Source organism: Miniopterus natalensis, chromosome 4 (genome assembly GCF_054644295.1).
Source record: "Miniopterus natalensis isolate mMinNat1 chromosome 4, mMinNat1.hap1, whole genome shotgun sequence".
NCBI classification, from domain to species: Eukaryota; Metazoa; Chordata; class Mammalia; order Chiroptera; family Miniopteridae; genus Miniopterus; species Miniopterus natalensis.
The window spans coordinates 16,473,077-16,498,030 of record NC_142084.1 but is presented as its reverse complement, the minus strand read 5'-3'; the positions used below and the strand labels follow the sequence as shown (position 1 = coordinate 16,498,030).

Genomic DNA, 24,954 nt, shown 5'->3' with positions numbered 1-24,954 from the left:
CAGCTCCTTTCGCTCTACCAGGATCTGCCCTGCTTGCAGAGGGTACACCTTTCCTCATGAGCTTGACCGACAGGCTCTGCCTGACTCCCCAGAGAGAGACCTGTGGTTGTCCCGCGCTTCTAGAGATTTGCTGGGTAAGTGCATCAAATTGGTATGCCTAATTCTGGACCAGTGTTAGAAACCATTATTATTGCTGCACACCTAAGCTACATCCTTCAACCTAACCTTTAAGAGTAATAAAAGTAAAATATATAAAAATGTTTATATCAATCTGCCTTTCAGGTGGTTCCACATTTAGGTAGGAGATAAAGGGGTTATTTATCACCCTTCTCCATCAGCACTGTTGTTGCTGTTTTACAGAGGAGGAAGTTAGGCTTAGAGAGACTAAGTAATTTACCAACTGGAAGTTAAGTGGCAGAGTCAGGGTTCAAATTCATACTCATTTCATTCCAGAATTCATATTCTTTTTAAATTAAATTTATTGGATGCCACTGGTTAATAAGATATATAGGTTTCAAATATACATTGCTGATACATAACCTGTATATTGCATTGTGTGCCCACTACCCAAAGTCAAATAATCTTCTATCACCATATATTTGGCCCCCTTTACTACTCCCCATCCCCCTTCCCTCCATTAACCACAATACTGTTGTCTGTGTCCACGAGTTTCAGTTTTACATCCCACCTTTGAGTGAAATCATATGGTTCTTAGCTTTTTCTGACTGACGTATTTCGTTTAGCATGATATTCTCAAGGTCCATCCATGTTGTCACAAATGGCCAACAGATATATGAAAAGATGCTCAAGTACACTAGCAATTATGGAAATGCAAATCTAAACTACAATGAGATACCACCTCACACCTGTTAGAGTGGCTGTTATCAACAAGACCAGTAATAACAAGTGTTGGAGAGATTGTGGAGAAAAAGGAGCCCTCATTCACTGCTCGTGGGAATGCAGACTGGTACAGCCACTACGGAAAACAGTATGGAGGCTCCTCAGAAAATTAAGAATAGAGTTATCATGTGACCCAGCAACCCCTCTTCTGGGCATCTACCCCCAAAATTGAAAACATTTATTGAAAACAATGATATATGCACCCCTATGTTCACTGCATCACTATTCATAGAGGCCAAGACATAGAAACAACCAAGGTGTCCTTCAATAAATGACTGGATAAAGAAGATGTGGCACATACATATAATAGAATACTACTCAGCCATAAGAAAAGATGAAGTACTGCCAGAATTCATATTCTTAATTATTATGTCAAGGTATTAAGCTATGCATATGAAAGAAAAGCAATACTTAATACTTGCTAAGAATCATTACGATGAATTCAAAAAAACATTCTAAAGGTTGAAGCTTTTATCAGTATACACTGAAAGAGGGTAGAAAAGCGCCTGTACGTTTGAGCATGTGTGTGTGTGAATGTGTATAGGGAACAGTGACGGTATTGGTTATGATAAAATCTCTTTAGGGAACTTTTAATCTTCAAAACTAGCACCCATATTTGCTTTCACCCACATAAGTACCCACTTCCCTCAAATTTTACTCAAGTTACCACAGATACAAGGCAGGGTTTCCTTTCCCCTGTGATGTAATATGAGCTGTGCTCAACCACTCCCTGTAGTTCGGTCCCAAAGAGAGTGCTCAGCTCTGAGTCTAACTTGGTCAGCCTCTACCTTCCCTCCCTGAGGGAACATACCTGCTTCCCTCCGCAGACCAGGCCTGCCCAGCTCCAGATCAGTGCTAGTAAGGAAAGGCCACAAAGCATTTGCAACTCAGGTCTGAGATGACAGCCCCTGCTGCCACAAAACCAAGGGCCTAGGCAGCCCCCTATGGAGGGAGCTGATCCCTTCGGCTTGGCCCCTTCGTAGCAGAGGCTTGTTCATGTGGTCTTCATTCAGTTCTCTGGACTCAATGCACTGTCCACACCTCTATCAAGAGCTTTATATCCTGTTGCAGTGCCCTTGGACTTGGTTCATGAACCTCATCCGTCCATTCTCTAGCTAACTTTTCTTAGTTGACCTAATCCAGTTTATAACTTTGACAATTTATAGACCTCAATTTTACTTCACTAGCCTGGAGTTCCAGATTCATCTATCCAACCGTCCAATAGTATCTCAAAGGTTAACATGGCTCCAAAAAAACTTTCAATTGATTTTAAAATTACTTTTGAAACATGAAAACTGACTAGAAAACACTGATCTATGAATTATCAATTGCACATCTGTTCTCATAAACAAATGGAATCTCTTTGGGGCCCAGTACACATAGACTGCTGTGTGGAAACCACACTGAATGAATAGCACTGGCAATGGGAATAACCTCTTGCCTCTGAACAAGTAGTACTTACACAAAGTAGAAAAAAATGCTGATTTCATTTTAGCCTTAACTCCTTTCCCTTAGACCTTTCCAGCCTCATTTCTTACTCCAACCCTCCATTCCACCACTCCACTTTCAGACTTTTGTCCACACTTTTTATTTGATTTGAATGTTCTCTCCTCTGCCCCAGCCCTATCCAGCAAAATTCTAACTGACCTTTAAGGTCCAGGTGAAATGCCCCCTCTCCCGTGACCTCATTCTAGATCTCTCTGAAGGAGAAGGAGAAAGGAGGCACGATTCCTCAATTACAGGTCACAAGTTTTGAGTCCTCTTTTTCATCCCTATACCCAATCATCTTGGCTCTACCCGAAATACATCCAGAGTTTGAACACCTCCACTGTCACCACCCTGGTCCAAGTTACCATCCTCTCTCACTTGGATAATGCAAACGCCTCCTAACAGGTCTCCTTGCTTCCTCCGCTGCCCACTATAATGTGTTCTCAACACGACAGCCAGACTGGCCTTTTAAAGTGTAAATCAAATCATGTAATTCGTCCATTCAAAGCCCTCCAAATATTCCCAATTTCAGAGCATAATCCAAAATCCTTCATATGGCCTACATATGGCCTATAAAATCATTACCCTTAGCCCTCTCTGGTTTCATCTCCTACTATTCTCTACCTAGCTCACTCAGCTGCAGCTGAACCAGCCTCCCTTCTGTTCTCCCAGTTCAATTGTAATCTCACTTCCATGTTTTTATACTTGCTGTTCCCTCTACATGGAACCCTCTTTTGCCAAATGTACATAGAGCTTGCTCTTCAGGCCTCTGCTCAAATATCTATCACCTTATCAGAGAAACCTTCCCTGTCAACACTATATAAAAAAAACTTATACACTCCCATCATTCTCTGTCTCCTCACCCTGTGTTGTTTTTCTTTTTACCATTCATCAATTATACTACTTGTTTATTATCTGTCTCCCCTGCATGGCACATAGTAAGTACAACAGACTGCAGGTTCCTTAATGTACAAGATTGAAAGAACAAAAAGCCTCCATAATTAGAATAATCCCAAAGCAATCTGTACAATCAAGAGAAACATTTAATAATGCTTTTTTAAAATATGCATACTTAACTCCTGATCTTTCTAACAATTGTTATTGGCCAAAGCCTTATGTCATGAATCTTGAAATTGTTTAGTTCTCCAAAGGAAGAAAAAATCAGTTGTGAGTGAAAAAGTTTAGCCTCTGATATTGAAAGCATCAAAGTTTAAAAATTTAGGCAATCAATATTTTAGTTCAGTTTAAAAGTTGATCCAGTTTAAGGCTTCAACCATAGTACCAGAAACGCCTTCTTCCCCTTATGTTTTCCAACACCAACTATCTTTTGTTTCCCCCTCATGCCTTCTCTAAAGAGATAGAGTCTGCATTGATGAAGGCTCTGAATCTGAACTCCAAAGATAGTCTAGGCTCTGAGTGGAAACTGATGTTTTTCTTTACAAATTTCTTGAGCTGATTAAACTTGACCAGAAATGCTATCTGTCTGGTGCTACTTATAAAGATTTAAAGCGCTACTATAGATGTCATTCCACATGACTCACAGGACTTTATCATCCATAGAGCACAGAGAGTCTTGCACACTGTTCTAAATTATACATAAAACCCTTTAGTTCAGTTAGAATGATTATTTCATTAAATTAGAGAGTAAGGAACATTGGTAATTTAAGAAATGTCTAAAAGTAAATACTCTCTCAAAGCCTGCACTGTCCAAGTGCTCAGATCTCAAAGATTTAGGTAAATATCAGGATCTTCAGTAACATAGGCTTTCCCAAGACATCCCCCTCACAAGAATCTCTAATAAAAGCAATCCATTTTTTTCTTTGGTACTAACATAGTCAGGTTCCAACCAAAAAAGAAAAGAAAAACAAAAGAGAGAATTACACAAAGAAAAGGATTTCTGATAGGACGTCAAATACGAAAAATCAATATGCAACTTTAGAACATAAGTATCAGTAAGCCCTCAGGTGAGTCAACAAAGAATGTAGAACACCAGAAATATAACTAAAAATTTGCTCCTAGTTTTCACACTCCACCACTGGTAAATACATAGCAGGGTATAGAAAAGGCATCGAAATCATTCCTTCAGTTATCTTCAACAGCATTACAAATACTAGATGGCTATCTCTGCTTTACAGAAAGTTATTTCTATTATTAGGAAGACGTTAAGGCACACAGAGGTCAAGAACCAAATCCAAGTAGAGCTTTATGCTGGCAAAGTGGGTTAAAATTACATACAGGTGTACTGGAGTTACAAGATGGTTAATTTTATCTAACAACCTGAGTGTCTGAACACTGAGCTGGGGAAGAGTACTAAATAGAAAGATTTCTTTATTCTCACACTAACTCCCCCATTTTTAACCACCACCCTCTCCCTCTCATCCTCTCACAGGCTAACTGCACATTCCCACTGTCAAAGCCACATTAAAAGATGAGCAAAAAACCACAATCGCCTGGTTAATCTCCGACACAACCACTGATCAGAGCATGCTTCTTGAGCCCCACCTCTGGCTTCACAGTATAAGTGGATGTGGGGACATGAGTCCTATGGGGTTTGGGAAAAGGAAGAGCTCAAACAATGTTCTCGTCAGCACTTTAAACAAAAAATCCATTCAATGAGAATGGCACCATGTTCCTTTTGCCCTTTCTCCCTAGGAACAAAATTAAACAGATTACAGACAGTGGCAAGAGCTAGCCTTAGAACAGCCTCCCCCTTATTTGTTATTTTTAGCAATTTAGTCCGACAACGCCTGACAACTAAACATGCCTAGAATAGCTAAAGGGAGGGGGATTATCAGATACTACCGGCAAAAAAACACTAGTCATCACTTCCTCCAACCCTAAGAAAGAATCATTTTCCATGTCTTTCTAGTATCACACAGAGTTGAGCTTTTAGAGCCTTATATAAAAACAGAGTACACATAAAACATCACTGAAACTGACAATGCTTCCTGACCTGGAGTACTGTTCCACCCTCACATGTGTTTTCTTAAAAACAAAAGCAGAATAAAATGAACTAAACTGCTTTACACAAAAGTTAGGAGTACAATGCATCTGTGTCCACTTTGGAAAAATTCCTCACAAGATAATTATGTACTCAAAAGAATGGCTTCATGAATAGTGACAGAATTCAAATATTTGTATTATATTGATGGCAGTTGAGAGATTTTTGTTTGAAAGCAAGACAAAGTGAGGTTGGAGAAACTATTTCATTGTAATCAGCAAAACAGTATCACTCACAGACACTGTATCAATGAAATGATGTAGTGAAAATTCTGAGAAATGGTAAAATAAAAATACTAAAGCCCTAAGTAGTATGACTATCTGCAATAAATTAAAATTCATAAAAATGTTATAAAATTCAATAAGATACCACTTATAAAATGTCCATGTGTACTCAAGGAATTTAATAATTTAACACCATTTTCCAAAAATTTCTTGCCACTATTCTAAGTATCATGTATTTTATAAGAGTATAGCTTGTTTGACGAAGCACTACAAATAAATGTAACAATGCCTTCCTAGTTGTTATTTTAATTTATGTATGTGGAGTTAATAAACTATTACACAGCTCTATCCAAAATTATCTCTAAAACAGGTGATGCCTTATATAAACTACCTTTAAGCCATCACATGCATTTCTCTGAGATTTCAGTAATTTAAGCAACTACTACAAAGATATCAAAGGAGATGCTGTCACCTTGTATTACATTTTAGTTAGCAAAGCTGTAGGTAAACTAGTTTTATTTCAGCTTCAGGAATAGATTCCAATTAACTTTTTAAATTAAGGTAATGATCTGGACATGAAACTGTTTTTTTGTTTGGTTTGGTTTTGCCTCCCTCCATCTTTTCATTTGAAGGGACACTTTTGCTCCTAAAGCAGCAATTCATAAAAGACCAAGGTTATTAAACTTAACAGAAGTGATCCTAGACATCTTCTAATCCAACCCTCTTACTTTTACAAATGAGGACAGAGGCTTAGAGCAGAGCAAGGGCTAGAATACAGAATTCCTAACTCAACAGAAGGTCCTTCCAGGAATTTAGGGTAATGAACGTTCCGCTTTAAATCTAAGTAGACTTGTAGATCTCTATTTATTGTTCAAACATCAGTTTGGATCTTGTTTTTCTGAGCTGACCGGACAGTGTGCTCATTAATACAGGTGTGGCCTTGTCCACGCTGAGGAATGAACAATTCACTTCTTTTAGCCAGTATCTATCACTTCAGATTAGAGAGACGTGCGGTTTACGGCTCAGAGTAAGAGCTGTAAGATCTTGAGTACAGTGTACTGATTAACTTCACCTTACCATCTAGTTAAGAGAGCCGGGGGGGGGGGGGGGGCGATGCAATACCATGAAAGAAAATTCAACGTCCAACTCATCAAAACAATCATTCTCTAAACAACATGAAAATGATCAGAGGAACTCTCAGGCGTGGGAGGAAGGGGGCTAAGGACAAATATTTATAGTAGGACAGAAAAGTATAGGCCATACAAAGCACAGAGTAGTGAAGGTTGAGGTCAACAACCTTCCGAAGCATTCAAGGGATAATCTGGCATGGGTACAGACAAGGAGTCCAAGGAAGGGATCAAGGATCTGGGGAAGGTATCCTGGAAGAAAAGAATAACCAAACTGAGATGCAGAAAGCTGACCTCTGGGCTAATTGAAAGGTAATCCTTCCTGTCTCTTCATCATGAAATGAAGGTGCACCTCAGTAAGCAGATCACATCAAAGGCGTGCATGTGTAAAATCTCTGTAATGTACATTTTCCAGAGAAATAAGAAAGGCTATCTAGTTGGTAGGGCAAATCTATTTGAACTGTTTACATCTAAGTTCTCACTAGACCTGAAATATTTCTATTAAGGAAATTAAATATATCATAGTTCACATTTGGATCTTAACATGTATATACTGACCAAGACATTGATAATACAGGGGTGGAAAAAAGTAGGTTTACAGTTGTGAGTACACAAGACACAGAGTTTACTCATATTACAAATGTAAACCTACTTTTGCCCATTTCTGTAGAACCAATAAAGCATACTCGACCAGAAAAAGAGCATATATGGGCTTTTTTGGACTCATGCCTATTCTCTGAAAGCCACAGAGGAGGATTGCATAGCTACATTAAGCCCTAAGACACCAGGAATAGAGAATATATATAGTTCACTATAAACTCTACAGTTTCCAACCATTAAGCGTTTTTAGGCTTAAGGCTTAAATAGCTAAAAACTATTTTTAAAACAAACATTCATTTTTATAAATGTTGAGAATGCAAATGAATTCTATAAAGAGATTAGTATTCATATCTGAAATCCCAATGTATGGGACAATAAGAGAAACTTCAACTAAGACTCCCAAAGTAAAAAACAAACAAACAAACAAAAAACCCAGAAGAGAGGTTAACTAACTGGCAATTTGTTTTTTAAATTTGGAAAAGAAAAGAAAAAAAGACACTCACTGGTGCCTAGCTATTTAGCTACTACTGAAGGTGGAAAATCATCCAGCTAATTTTTAGAGACATTATATACTTCTCTCCAGGACTCAAACTTTCCTGGGTTGAGGTGAGACGATGTCTCTGAAAAAACAGCTCCCCTCAGCAAGACACTTAGAGTTTGCTAAATTGTGCAAACATTCTATGAGAACATCTTGACTTGTTAAGGATGAAAATGAACTGTCTGGAAAGATAAATTGTGGTACAGCTATATAATGGAATACCATATTAGCAATGCAAATGAAGAAATCATAATCTCTAGTAACATGGGTGTACTTCACAAACACAAAAGAAGCAAAGCAAAAAATATATATAGAAGACGAGCTGGAAAGCACCCTCCTAACCAAGGAGGAAAAGTGGAGACCACATAGAAACTGGTAGGAAGTGTGGAGGTGCAAGAGGGCTGGCTGGGCTCCCACAGGCAGCAGGATAAAGGTCTGGTGGAATATCTCAACTGTAGAGGGTTCCAACTGAGGACTCTGGGGCCTAAACCCCAGGCTGGGCTTCCCAGCCAAGAGCACCAGAACTGAGAAAGGTGCCCACATGGCTGTGAAAAACAGAGGGGTTTTTATCTGTCAGAGAGAGATGGCTGGAAATGCAGGAATCCTCTTAAAGAGCCAACACACAAAGTTTCATGTGCAGCCACTCACTTGGGCTGCAGCAGGGAGAGGGCAGAGTGGACTGGAGCCATGTGAGGAGAATTTAGGGTTGTGGGCTCTGGAGATAGAGCTCAGAGAGCACCCCTCTGGATTCCTGTGCCAAGTCATTCCCCATACTGCAGAGGCAGACATTTACCTTCCAAGCAGCTTTTGCCTGAAGGGAAAGCAATTGCCCCACCTTGCTGGAAAACCTCTCGCACTACCTCTCAGAGTTTCTATCCAGCCTGAGGCTCATTAAGAGAATGATAATAATTAGAAGCCCCACCCTTCGGCGTTTCCACTGCTTGAGGATCATTAAGAGAGTAAGATTAATCAGCCTGCAGGCAGAGGCAGGCTTCAGAGTGCTTTAAATCTTTGTATGATCTGCTTCTGGATGCAGGCCTTGGAAAAGCAGACTTTGGTGTGCATCTTGGTCCAGTCCAAATGCACCCAGCCCCAACAGAGGGGACCTCAAGCTGTGGGTTGTTGATACCTCCACATAGGGTACTCAAGGCCAGTCACAAACAGCATCTGGCACTGGCCTGCACCAGAGACCATCCAAAAAGCCTGAGAGTCCTAGCAGGCCTACCTAATACATAGAAACAAACCCAAATAGGCAGCCAAAATGGGGAGACAAAAAAAGAGCCCCAAATGAAAGAACAAGAAAAGTCTCCAGAAAAAGAGCTAAATAAAATGGAGATAAGCAATCTATCAGAAAGAGTTCAGAATACTGATTGTAAGGATGCTCAACAGCATGAAGAAATATATGGGAACTATGAGGAAATTATGAATGACATAGAAGAAATAAAGAATACATTGGAAGGAATAAACAGCAGATTTGAGGAAGCTAAGGACCATATCAGTGAATTAGAAGACATGGTATAAAAAATCACCCAATCAGAGATCCAAAAAGAGAAAGCAATTAAAAAATAGGAGGACAGTCTAAGGGAGCTGTGGGACAACATGAAATGTAACAATATTCTCATCATAGGAGTGCCAGAGGAGACTGGAAGTAAGCAAGGGTTAGAGAACCTGTTTGAAGAAATAATGGCAGAAAATTTCCCTAACCTGGTCAAAGAAAAAGTCACACAAGTTCAGGAGGCACAGAGAGTCCCAAAGAAGAAGAATCCAAAGAGGCCCACACCCAGACACATCATAATTAAAATGCCAAAACTTCAAGACAGAGAGAATATTAAACTCAGCAAGAGAAAACCAATCTGTTACCTACAAAGGCTGTCAGTTGACTTCTCTATAGGCCAGAAGGAATGACATGAAGTATTCAAAGTAATGCAAAACAAGGATCTGAAACCAAGACTTCTCTATCCAGCAAGGCTATCATTCAAAATGGATGGTGAAATAAAGAGTTTCCCAGACAAAAAAAAAAGGGTAGTTTATCACCACCAAACTAGCATTGCTGGAAATGTTAAAGGGGCTGCTATAATTAAAAGTAGAAATAGAAGCATTTCAAGAAATGTTAAAGGGAATGCTGTAATAATTAAGAAATAGAGAGACAAACATAGGCATAAAGAATTAAAGTGGCCCGGCCAGGCGTGGCTCAGTGATTGAGCACTGACCTAGGATCCAGGAGATCGGGATTCAATTCCAGGTCAGGGTACATGCCCAGGTTGTCAGCTCGATCCCCAGTAGGGGGTGTGCAGGAGGCAGCCAATCAGTGACTCTCATCATTGATGTTTCTATCTTTCTCTCTCTTCCTTCCTCTCTCTGAAATCAATAAAGATATAGTTTAAAAAAAAAAAAGAGAGAGAATTAAAGTGGCAATAAATAAGGACCTATCAATACTAACCTTAAGGACTTTAAGGGAGAGATCAACAGCAATAGTCATAGTCTTAGATTTTAACACTCCACAGACTTTTTGTCTGGATAGATCTTCCAGACAAAAAGTCAGCACAGAAATGGTGACTAAATGGCACACTAGATCCGATGGATTTAATTGATATTTACAGAACATTTCACCCCGAAACTGCAGAATATACATTCCTCTCAAGTGCACATGGATCATCCTCAAAAACAGACCAGATGTTAGGACACAAAACAAGTCTCTACAAGTTCAAGAAGACTGAAATTATACCAAGCATCTCAGATCACAATGGCATGAAATTAGAACTCAACTACAGTAAAAACACTCAAAAACATTCAAACACATGGAAGCTAAAGAACATGTTATTAAACAATGAATGGGTTACCAATAAGATTAGGAAAGAAATAAAAAACTTCCTAGAAACAAATGAAAATGAACAACCCAAAATCTATGGGACACAGTGAAAGGAGTCCTAAGAGGGAAGTTCATAGTACTGCAGAGCTACCTCAAAAAGCAAGAAAACTTTTTAGTTAACTACCTAACCCTACAATTTAAAGAATTAGAAAGCGCCTCTGTGAAGCAGCCCAGACCAGGGCTTTTGTTTGCTGGGAGTTTTTATTACTGCTTCAATTTCATCAGCTGTTATTAGTCTATTCAGGTTTTCTGATTCTTCCTGATTCAGTTTTACATGAACTCACTCATATCTGGAATCTAATAAATAAAACAGACTGAGGAACAAAATAGATCCAGAGACATAGAAGCATGGAACAGACTGATGAATCTGGGAAGGTGGGAGGGGGGGATTAATCAAAGAACTTATATGCATATATGCATAACCCATGGACACAGACAATAATGTGGTGAAGGCCTGGGGGAGGGAGAGATAAGGGGTGGAGGGGACCAATGGGGGAAAAAAGGGGGTATATCTGTAATAATTTCAACAATAAAGATAAATTTAAATATATATATCTATATATAGTGATTTTCTCTAAAGTTCAAAAACAGGCAGGATTAATTTATACTGTTTTGGGGATACACAGGTAGTAAAACTGTATTTTTAAAAAAGGAAATAATTATCACAAAAGTTAGGGTAGTAGTTGGGATGGGGGTGGGCAGTGATAGCATTGTGATCAGGAAGGGAGGAGGGGCTCTGGTGTCCTGACAGTTTTTTATTTTGTGGCCTGGATGACTGTTACAGGTGTTTACTTTATAATCACTGATTAAGCTATATGTATTTTAACATATTTCTATATTTCTGTAAATGCTATATTTCACTTAAAAAAAAGGCTTAACTTTTCTATAGATTCGAAACTTTGAGCTATGCAAGCAGATGAACTATTAGGTGTAATTCTTGTTTAATGTATAAAAAACATACCATCATTTGCTCTCACCTGCCCTTTTCTCTTCATTGAAAACATGGACAAGAATCAGTGCCTATCATATCATAAGTGTCTACTTAACATCACCTCCAAGGAGGTTCCCATCACATGCATACAGTACCAGCTCTAAAATAAAGTACTTAGGGCAAAAACTGGACATCCATCCAAGTTCCTACCAGTCACCACCCATGCTATGGAAAAAATGATCCTCAATAGGCAGAGTAAAATCTCCTCAATCATGAGAACTCCTCCAAAACATTTTCTCATTAGAGTTGCAGAACTCAGCCAACTGCAAAGTGTCACGGGCACCTCCTATCCAGTTCTCTTGCCACTATTCTTCCTACTTGTTTCAGGAACCACTGTCTAACCAAAATTGTCATTTTTGTGAAAGAGTCAGGACTTTCACACAGTTTCTTAGATTTTACTTATATCATGGGCTGAAGAGATTTTTCACAACCCTGGGTGTGTAACACTCTGCGTCAGAAGTGGCATTATGCAGGCCACAATGTCCTGAGTTTCTTTATTCTTCCCTTTATTCTGTCATTGCTGAGCTAACCATGGTGGTGAAAGGGATGGTAACCATGTCAGAGACAGAGGGGAAGGAAAGTGGTCAATCAGGATATGAGTGTGCTTAAAATACAATGAGGGCTTTAGACTGAAGGCAGCCCAGCCTGAAGCAGTACCTGCTTAGCAACCCCCAACAAGGACGGGAACCTAAGAGTATGGCAGACAAAATGTGTTCAAATACATCACTGAAAGCTCAGTTATCTCAAGGATTCCAAATAGCTGAGAATCATAAGACAAGAGGTCAGAAATTGAGGTCTAGCTCATCTGAATGCTGAATCTGTTTTCCTAATTGCAAAAGAAGTCCACAAGTTAATTATTTCCTTATTACCCCCAAAAAAGTAAGCAAAAATATAGGATGTATTTTCCACTCTACATATCTCCTCAATCTATCTATAGGTTTTAATTCAATTTTAAGTAAAAGTGAATTTTCTCAAAAGAAAAAAAAGGACTTCTTTCTCTTTGTAGCATGCTGTACACTTCAAAAAGAAAATTGTTTTTACAAAGGCAGATGGGACTCAGTCATAATTCCAAATCTCAATTATATTCATGTGATTTTTTTAAAATTATGCTTTGAAAAAAATTATGCTTTGTACTTTTCTAACATATACTGTATGTATATTATATACTCAGCCATCTTCTTTAAAGTTATATTATCATATTATCGATATTTTTAAAAACAGAAAATTCCCACACAAGCCGGTTTTGCTCAGTGGTTAAAGCATGGGCCCGAGGATTGAAGAGTCCCGGGTTCAATTCCAGCCAAGGTCACGTACCTCGGTTGCAGGCTTGATCCCCAACCCCAGTCAGGGCGCATGCAAGGAGGAAACCAATCGATGTCTCTCTCTCACATCAATGTTTTGCCCTCCCTCTCTTGCTCTCTCTCTCCCCCTTCCACTCTCTCTGAGAAGCACTGGAAAAAATATCCTCAGGTGAAGATTTAAAAAAAAAGAAGAAAAAAGAAAATTCCCTCAATGACATAAAGAACATGGTTACTCTATCATACTAACGCCACCATTTTATCTTTTCTCTTGACTAGAAGCATCATTGATCTACTAATCACCTTTAGGATGAAATGGTGATATTCCCAGAATCTGATCTATCATCTTTATAAAGGAAAGATAAAAATCTATGTAACATTATCATATTGTGAGTGTGTTATGAAAATATTTCCTAAACAATCCACTTAAGTGATTATAGTCCAAAGAGCAACCCAACATCAGGGTATTAAAATGTAAATATGAAGTTTTTAAAAGAAAAAGAGTAAGGCTATCTTTCCAAGGTTAAAACAGGAATTGTCTTTTCCTTTCCAGTAAGTAATATAACTCCTATCAAGGGTACATGAGGGGAGGGTTATAGTACCCCACCTCTGCTCAGTAAGAGGAAAGGGCCAGCAGTTGAGGCCATCAAGCTGGTTGACAATGTAGGCATAGCACAACAGTTATCAAAAGCTAAACAAATTCTAGGTAAGCTTAGGATAAATACTCATAAATAAAGACTAGGGGGAAGATCAAGAGAGGGCAAACATAAAGAAACAGCAAGAGCAGAGGTGAATAAAAGGGAGTCTATGAAATACTTGTGGAAATGGGCTCTCAAATTAGAGAACCCGAATCAGACCAGCACCAGGTTATAGAAAAGGTTTATTCACAGTGTAATTCATATAGACTGTTGGTAGGGAGAGAGGAGGCATACACACAGCAGTAAGCCAACTGCTTTGATTAGAAACTGGACCTATGGGACCTGAATGGGTAGCCCAGTTGGTTAGAGCATTGTGCAGATGCACCAAGGTTGTGGGTTCGATCTCCCATCAGGGCACATACAAGAAGCAACCAATGAATGAATGCACAACTAAATAAAACAACAAATTGGCATTTCTCTTTCTCTCTCTCTCTCTCTCCCTCTCTCCCTTCCTTTCTAAAATCAATAAATAAAATTTTAAAAAAAGAAACTGGACCTATGGACCCAGACCAAAAGCAACCTTACTCTTTCAGAGATGGAAAATATACTAAATAAAAACAATCCGGCCCTTGCCTGCAGAGTTATGTATAAATTGTGCCTTCTCAATTTAATTGTAAGGAATCTAAGGGCAGAAATTAACAATGCTAATGATAACAGGGTTAAGATGAAATAGGTTAGACTGGCAAGAAATATTAGAGCCCAGAAGAGACTGCTTATTTCGAAGGAGGAGCAACTGAGAGGCCTTGGGAAAAACGACTTCGAGCTCTGAATCTGTATCTAGATTCATAAGTAATAGGAAAACCTATTTGTAATTACTTCAACTAGTGATAGTTCGTATGCCCAAATTCTCACATTGTGCTATGAAACTAGGGACAACAAGGAAAAAGCACCTAATTTAAAATTGAGGAATCAGAAAATGATTCTCAAGACAAACAGCCCTAAGCTAAGATCCTAAGGATTAACAGATAGAGCTGGTAAGGGCAGTAGGAAGAAGTTCCCAGTTAGAGGGAACTGCTTTTACAAAGACCTAGTAGAAACAAAGAAAGCACGGCAAGTTCTAAAAACAGAATATTTCTGCACGGCTGCAGCATGCAGTATAAGAGAAGGGGGAGGAAATGAGAAAGATGAGAAAAATAAACAGGAGTTATTTCATAAAGAACATTAAAGGTATGTTAACCAGTTTGAACTTTTACCCTAAGAATAATGATGGGTTTTACAAAGAGGACCAAATTTAACATTTTAGAAAGGTCATTATATAACCTAAATATGCTAAAAAGATTGGAAGGGAGAAAGCTGGAGATGGAAAAAACAGTTAAGATGCTACTGCAGATGGTGGGGGCAGCTGGTTTAAAGGTGGGGGGAAAATACCATTTAATAGAGAAAACAGGGAAGTAATATTCAGAGATAATTTTCTGGAATTGATGAAAGACACTAATCCTTAGATTCAGAAAACCCAACTGAATCCAAGTAGGATTACAAAAAAATAAAAAGACTAAATCCACACCTAAACATATCCCAAAGAAACAACAAAGCATGAAAGAAAAAGAGAGAGCATTAAAAGTAGACGGGGGGGGGGGGGGGGGGGGGGGGGGGGTGGGAACCACGGGAACAACACTTAGATTGATAGATAACTTCTCATTAGCAACAATGGAAGTCAGAGGAATGTTATCTCTTAAAAAGCTGAGAAATTCCTGAACATATAAAGCAAAATGAAACATATCCTTTGAACTATGTGTACAGTAATAATGAGCACTTACAGCACCCACGTAGTAGTGTCTAAATACCACTGCCCACTAAACTGAAAGACTAAGGAGGAATTGATAAACACCATCACAGAGATTTCATACATCTCTCTCAATAACTAAATAAGCAGAAAATAACTAGGAAGAAAATCTGAACACTACAATTATCAATGTTTGTGTGTATAAGTGCACATGTGGGTGTGTACATATGCATATATTTCAGGGTTAAGTAACAAAGCTATAACGGTATAGCAGTGGAAAAGTACAGGATTGCTTCGGGGGAGACAGAGTATGTAGTGGGTGAAACTATAACAATACAGGTTAGGGCAGTATTGGAGAATATACTAAATGTAGAGGTAGGGATCATACAATAATTGAATGTTGAGGTAATAAATATACAATGGTAGGAGAAATGGAAAGCAAAAAATTAAACATAAACTAGGTTTACATTACTAAAGTGGAAAGTTATCAAATGATGAAGAGTATATACAGAATAATTACTCATTTTTTTTAAATGTGTATATGTGTATGAATGTGTTTATAAAATAAAGGAAAGTTTGGAATAATACACACCACTGCAGAGGTGACATATGATGTGCAGGGAAGAGAGGAAGGTTGTATTTTCATTTTATCATGTTTTATTTTTTGACTTTTTTTTAAATAATGCACTTATAATGCTTTTATAATCTAAATAACAGTAAAATGAAAGATTAAAAAGAAAAAAGAACAAAAGAACTTCCTAGGGTAGAGGCTAGAGTTTAACTCTACTAGTTTTTGTAGCTATAAGTAGCATTTCAAACAGGTACCAATAAGCTAGCTAATCTACATCTATTATCTGACAGATATCAGGATACTTAACAAGTATTGTATTTGAGATTCTATCAAAAGAAACTTTTAGAAAGCAAATTTCCTAATACTTGTCAGAACTGAATAGTATGCTAAAATCATCATCCCTGGCAATTTTATTTGATAATTTTTTTAATTATAAAAGTCAACACATACTTGTAACAATTTATCCAACACAGAGATTATAAGAAAATTATATATACAATATTTTGCATCTTGCAAATGAATAATACACATTATTATTCATCAGGGCAATTTTTAGATATATTTAGCTACAGTTACAAAATCACATTTTTTGTTATCTACATGAAACAGATGTGACTGGAGTTAAGATACTTTTGTTTGAAAACACTAGAGAATATGAAATTCAACCTAGAACAGTTGGGCTGACAAAAGTGATAAAATTGGACATGATAACAACCTAATTACTACAGGATAACAGTTTTTTTTTGTTTTGTTTGTTTGCTTATTTGTTTTGTTTTTACAATACACCTTTCTAAACTACAAATTTATTATCAAGTTTGTTTAAATTATCATCAATAGTCAAACAAAAATCAGCCTAAGTAACCTAAGACACTACATGCTCACCCAAGGCCATACCAAGTCAGTGCCCCTGAGAAATCCCCAGAAGGCTAGGGGGTGTCTCACCAATTCAGCAGAGGGCTGAGTCAGATTCTGAACCACTGCCTCAAATAGTACTCACACAAATTAGATAAAGTGACCTATGAAGTCATTGTACCCACCCCGTATCAGGAAATCTTGTTCCCAAAGAAATAATAACCAGTTTTTTGTCCAGTCCAACTTTTACTATATAAAGAATGCACCTTTCACCAAAGCCCAAGAAGAGTATCTCATCAAAAGTCCTAATGTATAAGGACATTGTAATAATAAACTCCAATTTTCCAAAGATTTACTAAGTTACTTTTACCCATACTAATCTTTTTCCCTATCTTAAAAAATATAATAATAATTTGTTTTCCTCATAGGAGCACCATCCTTCAGTTAATTAATTATAGCTTAATACTTGGTCCTCGTCCAGACACCCAATCTAGGTTAAAGTAATAACAATGCATAAAAGAGACATATCAAGATCCTTTAACTACTATTATCATTACCCATGCTCATGCCCTACCACCACAATATGAAGTGTTTAAATATATGTTTGTTTTTATTTTTGTTTCTTAAAACAGACATATTCATTCAAAGGAAAGGGAGAAAATGTACTCAGGATAATAGCATCCTATCTTCAGAAATCCCCAGTTTCAAGAGACTTCTTTGTGTCTTATACACCCGCCATTCATTTGACCACTTCATAGCTCCACCACGATCAGAAAAATGAAAGTAATAATGACATGACCTTAGCAGGCATCCACTTTCCTTTAATATGACACAATGACATAATTCCCTTTTTCCTAAAAGTTGACTACTTACTGTCAATATTCACTCAAAACTTACTTCCAATTCTTTAATTTTTTCTTCTGCAATTTTCTGTTTCTCTAACAGCTGATTGTGAATTACCTCCTTGGACTGAAGAATAAACCTACAAAACACAAAAAAGTTGAAGATTAAGCCACATGACCACTTTATTCATCAAAATCAACAGCTATATTCCACAAATATTAAACCAAGGGAGCTAAAGGAATCATTTCGCAAGTCATTTCACGAGTGTACGATTATTTGACTTGCATATAATAATATGCACTGTTACGTTACTGCGACAAACTCCAAAAATCACCACAGGTTTAAGCCTTCTTGGCAGAGAAGGAATAAAAGCTTAAAAGTAAATCCTACCTTCATATCTAAGAAGGGACTCGGGCTTCAAGTAAATGCATAGATAAAAGGGGGGAAAAATAAAGGGATAAAAATCTATTACAGGCTAAGAGAAAAGTTAACAAACAATAAAAATCCCCCACAATTTTTTTTTTTCCAGTTATCTGTATCAACTTTTATCCAGATATTGTTTAAACAATATTTATAAATTAGAGCTCTCCCTCCGATCTCCTTTTATTTATTTACTTTTTTGGTAACACAGTAACTCATGACCTTTTAAAGTCACAATCCGGTACTGTGTTAGGATCAATGCATTAGTGTTTGTATGGGTCCCTCACACAGAAAGCGCTGTGGAAAGCCCAGCATCTTTCACTGTCATTCCCAGAGTGTACAATGCCTCTGAAAAGCTCAAGATGCGCAAGGGGGAAATTTCAACTTTCCCATTTTACAGTCAGGCTTATTACTTACAACTGAGGAGGGTGGAAATACGGGGAAGCTTTAAAAATTAACACTGTTTTGTGACTTTATGTTCATAATTCTTGCTGTAGGGGAAGAAAGAACAAACTATTTTATAGCCCAATTAAGTGAACTGAAATATTTCCCGTCCACTGGTACCAAGGGAAAACCTCAATTACTCAAATCTCTTTCAGGACTGTCCAACCCAATTAAAGATTACAATTAATAAAGTGAACTGTTTCTTCTCTCTGTACATAACTTAGAGTTTCTAACAAAGAACTACACATCATCGCTTAACAAAAAGCCAAACAAGAAAACATATTGAGGCAGCAATATGCAGTTTCCTCTACCAACCTCACAAAAACAGCGTTGTACTCAACAGGTTCTTAGCAAGAGGGTCTGTTATTACAGATATAGGACAAGTAAAAACAGACCAAAAAGGACAACTCTTGCTTTGCCTAGACACCTGGGAGGAAACTGCTTCCCCCCCACCTCTACTTCATGAATACACCTTGGCACACATATTATCAATACGGTCTGATGAACTTCTCTTTCACTCCACTAATTATTAAGCCTGTGTCCTGAGGTAGACAGTCCAAATAATTTAAATGATCATACTAGTCTTCAGTAGTAACTTGATCCTTTATAAAAATCTTACTGATATATTCATGCAAAATAAGGATTACTCTATAACCCTGTGTCCAAGCGTTATTATTAGTCCAAGAGACAAGGTGCTATTTTTTATTAAGATTATGGTCTACAGAACATTTTTCTCAGAAATAATTACAGACTTATGATGGTTTGACTTATGATGTTTCGACTTTACAATGGCATAAAAGCAATACACATAATAAATTACATGAGATATTCAACACTTTATTATAAAACAGACCATGTGTTAGATGACTTTGCCCAGCTGTAGGCTGATGTAAGTGTTCTAAGCACGTTTAAGATACATCGGGCTAAGCTATGACGTTTAGTAGGTTAGATTTATTAAATGCATTTTCAACTTACGATATTTTCAACTTACAATGAGTTCATTGGGACATAATCCCATCTTAAGTTGAAGAGCATCAGTATTTGGTACAGTATTTGAGGAGAAGAGTTGTTTAGAACTATACTGTCTCAGTGACACCACATAAAAAGTATTATAAATCTAGGCCCAAGAGTCACCAAATCATGTTATTACATGCATAATTTTTCAAAGAAAGTATTTTAGCCATGGAAATCATTTTTAGAATAAAATATACATTTTAAAATAGCACCGATTGCTGGCCTGTGAGTAGTAGTCTCAAATAATAGGTCATCAGACATTATCTTTATTAGTGTCTGGGAAATTTTCAAAGCTAAGATTAGAGGTCAGGTCATTACTTATGTGGCCTTTAAAAATAAATTATCTGAACAGATACTAAATCCCTTCAGCAGAAAATAAAATTACTAGAAAGCAAGAACACTCAACAACAAAAACATGTTTTTCCATGGCCACCCCCTCTCCCCACAAGGTATCTATATTGGACTGTGCCAACCTCAAAGGCCAGAGAGATGTCACCAAGATTGGTAAATCTAGTAGAAGCCTAAGGAAATGCGAGACATGGAAGTTTTAAACACGGATAAGTATTGAGTAAACTCAAATGTCTACCTTAAAGAGTAGTTACATAGTCAAAATTCAAACAAAAAAGTTTGAATTTTCACTATGGGGAATTTGGTTCAGGCCTTAAATTTTAAAATGCCAAAGATATATGGTATAGAGATTGGAAAGGGCCCCAAGAAATATTTGGATTTCTGAAAAAAAGTCTTTAGAAAACACCTTGTCTATTGTTAAAAAGGCACTGAATTATGGGATGCCGTTTGAGGATAAGGGATATATCATGACAATGCAATTATGAGTCATAAATAAATATTATGTACACAGTTTCTCAAAGCAGAGAATCTCACCGAGATCCTGCCTGATAGTTTATGGAAAGCCAAATGGCAGATAAAAAATTCTGGAATTCAGAATGTGCTACAAAGGAAAAATAAACCATGAAGAGGGAAATTATTTTATATGACAAATAACATGCACAGAATGACATAATCTAGACTAGAGTCAATGCTTTGTAAAAGGCCTCTACATTGGAAATCAATGCCATCTGGCCCTGCACTGTCAACCCTCATGAGTTTGTAGCCTGCTATTTCATTTTCTCATTTATTTGCAATTATGCCACCCAAAAAACATAATTTTATGACGGCCTTTGGTTTTGCTTGAGAAACATCAGAGGCTGTATTCTGAATTGCCTTGCAGATTGGTATGTGACTTCTACTATGTCCATGTGCCCAAAACACAATCCAGGATCAGTGGCAAAGACAGTCTTTTGGGTACCCTTCTGCAGTATGGTCACCTAGACATACACTATTCAGAGACAACAACAGGCTTATGATAATGCATTCTATTTGGGTAGGAAATCTACAGAGGAATCTGAAAACATGTTCTAATAGTCCTTAGGGCATCCACAAATTAAGTGACACAGAAAAAGTTGAAGAATGAACTTATCTTGCTTCTTTGCCTCATTCCAGTGGCAATGAAAACTACTTGCATGTGCACAAAGTTCTACATGCAAAAAAATTTTACTTCATAATATTTTAGCAAGAGGGAGGGAGGGAAATCCCTTAGTGAGGAAGCAATTAAATTATGGTACATCCATACTCTGGGGCACTGAATGAGTAAAAACTTCTGTTTATGGCAAAATGCAGGGTAGATACCCTGAACACTCGTTCTGATTAAAAACAAAGCCAAAAAAATTCATTTTTAAACATTCTGCTGAAAAAACACGATGAAGATTCTACAAAGGCCCAAAACATAGTGAAATCATGAATTCTGGAAGGTAAGAAAGCAATAAATTCCCCTTCTTGAGAAAGCCCTGAGAGTTTCTGCTGAATTCTAGAGACCTTGACCATCCACACTGGCACAGAAACAGGATGTAAAACATGAGATACAATCTAGGGGCAATCCAAAGTAAGGATGATATTAGAATTCTAAATTAAAGCCAGGTTCCCAAAGGGTTCCACCTTCAATCTAAGAGTGAAGAAAAAATAAACTTACCTCTCGTCTGAGTAAAAGAGAAGAAACTGAAAAAGCAAAAATGTCCCTAAGAACGTGTAACAATAAACTGGAATTTTCTCATGAATTATAGTTCAAAATCAACTTAATACAAGGACCAGAAAAATCTCAAGCACAGAATATAAATTACAATGCTCCTAAATAGGGGGTGGCAAAGTTAAAGTAAACCTGAAGATGGGTTAATAAAAATTAAACTAAAAAAAAAAAAAAAAAGAGGAAAAAAGATGTAAAACACAATAAAACAAATTTAAAACAAAGCAAAACAAAAAAGAATACAGCCCTGGCTGGGTAGCTCAGTTGATTAGAGAATCATTCCAATACACCAAGGTTCTGGGTTTGATCTCCAGTCAGAGCACATACAAGAAGCAAACAGTGAGCCCTGGCCAGGTGGCTCAGTTGGTTGGAGCATTGTCCCGTACACCAAAACATGGCAGGTTCAATTCCCAGTCAGGGCACATACCTGCGGCTATATACTGAAAGATTCCAATTATGACATTCTGGAAAAGGCAGAACTATAGACAGTAAAACATCAGTGGTCGTCCTGGACAGTGTTGTTCAATGGTTAGAGCACTGGCCCTCACACCGAAGGGTCTTGGGTTTGGTCCCCAGCCCTGGTCGGGGTGCTTGCAGGAGGCAACCAATCAATGTGTGACCTCTCTCTCTCCCCACCCCACTTCCTCTCCTTTATCCCTCCCTTTCATTCTATCTAAAATCCATGGAAAAATATCCTCAGGTGAGGGTTAACACAAAAACAGAAACAAAAAACAAACATCATTGGTTGCAGGGGTGTGGGGAAGGGAGGGAAGGATAAATAGGTGGAGCACCGGGTATTTTGGGGAAAGTGCAACTATTCTATGTGATACTGTAATGGCAGATACAAGACATTATACATTGCCCGGCCAGGCATGGCTCAGCAGTTGAGCGTGACCTAGGATCCAGGCAATCAGGGTTCGATTCCTGATCAGGGCACATGCCCGGGTTGTGGGCTCGATCAATGACTCATCATTGATGTACCTATCTCTCTCTCCCTCTCCTTTCCTCTCTCTGAAAATCAATAAAGGTATATTTTTTTAAAAAAAAAGACATTATACATTTGTCAAAATCCACAGAACTGTACAAAACAAAGAGTGAATCCTGATGTAAATGACAAAACTTAATCATATTTTATCAATATGCCTTCATCAATTGTAACAAATGCACCACCCAAATGCAAACTTTTAAAATATATATATCTTTATTAATTTCAGAGACAGTAAGGGAAAAGGAGAGAGATAGAAACATCAATAATGAGAGTCATTGATCGGCTGCCTCCAGCATACCCACTACTGGGGATCAAGCCCACACCCCGGGCATGTGCCCCGACTGGGAATCGAACCTCCATCTCCTGATCATAGCTCAACTGCTGAGCCAAGCCGGATGGGTGCAAATGCAACATTTTAATAAAGAAAACTGGGAGCCCAGCGAGCATGGCTCAGTGTCTGAGTATCCACCTACAATCCAAGAGATTGAGGTTCAATTCCCAGTCAGGGCACATGTCGGGGTGCAGGCTCAATCCCCAATCGGGGGCGGGCAGGAGGCAGTCGATCAATGACTCACTCATCATTGATGTTTCTCTCTCTCTCCCTCTCCCTTCCTCTCTCTAAAAACAGTAATATATTAAAAAAAGAAACTGGGAGATTGGGGGGAGGCAGTATGTGAGAGCTCTCTATACTTTCTGCTCAATTTTTCTGTCAACCCAAAACTGCTCTAAAAACTAAAGTCTGTTAATTTAAGAAACAAACAAACAAAAGGTTGGGAACATGTTAAATAAAAGGTTACAGGAGACAACCTAAAAGAACCAATGGCCCAAGTGGAACTGTTTGAGCAGTAAAATAACATATTAGACCGTAACCCAAAAATACAGCACTCAGACCTGCCATATCTCAGGCAAAAGATATCTACAGAACACAGTATTTTCAAATCTAACTCTGAGGAATGCTGCTACATCTTTGTACTATGCTATCCATGTTCCTCTCATCAACTACTCTAAGTCATAAACCCAACCTGCCTTTTCTCTTCCAGGGTTCCTATTCCAAACATTATGCAAGGCTCTCAGCTAAGCTATTTCTACCCAAAGTCTGCACAAGAACTCATTTTCAAGGCTTCAACTTGGCTAATAACTCTCAAAATAGTACCAACCCCTATTACTTGCACTATGTCTGCATCATCAAATGGTCATTCTACTTGTATGTTCCACATCTCCTCAAATTCAACATGTCCCAAATTTAACTCATTTTATCTACCCATACCAACATTCCCTAAAAGCAGTTTCCCCATCTCAACTTCAGCTTCCAGCAATGATATCACTTTCCCACTTACATAAGTCCCAAACCTACAGGTCTCCTCCTTGTCCCCTACATTCCCAATTTATCACTTTCTTTCATACTGACCCTCTTTCTCTCCATTCTACTTCTGTCACCTTAATTTATGTCCTTTTTTTTTTTTTTTTTTTTTTTAAATATATCTTTATTGACTTGAGAGAGAGGAAGGGAGAGGGAGAGGGAGAGGGACAGACAGAAACATCAATGACGAGAGAGTCACTGATCGACTGCCTCCTGCACGCCCCCTACTGGGGATCGAGCCCGCAACCTGGGCATGTGCCCTGACCAGGAATCGAACCAGGATCTCCTGGATCCTAGGCCGACACTCAACCGCTGAGCCACGCCCGGCCGGGCTATGTCCTTTTAATACACTCCTGAATTACTTCAATAGCTCTCTACCTGTACTCCCTCATTAAACTCTCCCCAACTCATCTTAAATATATTACCAACAGTTTTCATGTGGATAGCCCTCAATTGTTGGTCACTGTATTAGTTGTTGCTGATAATTTTAGCAGACACTAATGGTTAGCTACTTCATATCCATTCTTCCTTGTTAACAGAGCCCCAGTTTTGTTTGCGTGCCCTCTACTTTCCCAAGTGACTCAGGGAAGTGAATCCTGGGGTAAATCTTGACTGGTCTTTCCCAATCATGGCAGTCCCATCCCCCAAGATATTAGCTCAAGTATGTGCTTCAGTTCCTGTCATGAAATGTGAGAGGTGGCTCTTTTGATGACTTCTGAAAAACATTTCTTTGGTCCTAACAAAGATGACACAAAAAACATGGTACTTCCTAATTCTGGATGTTGTCACATCTGAATGAAATCCCTGGAACGTCTTCATCCAACCTGAAGATGAAGCTGGCAAGCAGAAGAAAGAATGCAGAAGCAAGAGTACTGAAATAAATGGAAGAGAAGCCTAACCCGTAGTCCCTGAGGAGGTCTGATATACA

General features: G+C 38.1%; 1 protein-coding gene across 4 annotated transcripts in view; it reads right to left on the bottom strand.

Annotated features, from left to right (window-relative positions):
• PFDN1 (prefoldin subunit 1) overlaps nucleotides 1–24,954 on the bottom strand; it is a 67,128-nt gene that overhangs the window by 28,390 nt on the left and 13,784 nt on the right. For all 4 annotated transcript variants that reach the window (XM_016214137.2, XM_087816335.1, XM_087816337.1 and 1 more), the window contains exon 3: nucleotides 17,778–17,862. In XM_016214137.2, coding sequence (XP_016069623.1) covers nucleotides 17,778–17,862 — 85 coding nt within the window. The remainder of the gene's footprint in view (nucleotides 1–17,777; nucleotides 17,863–24,954) is intronic.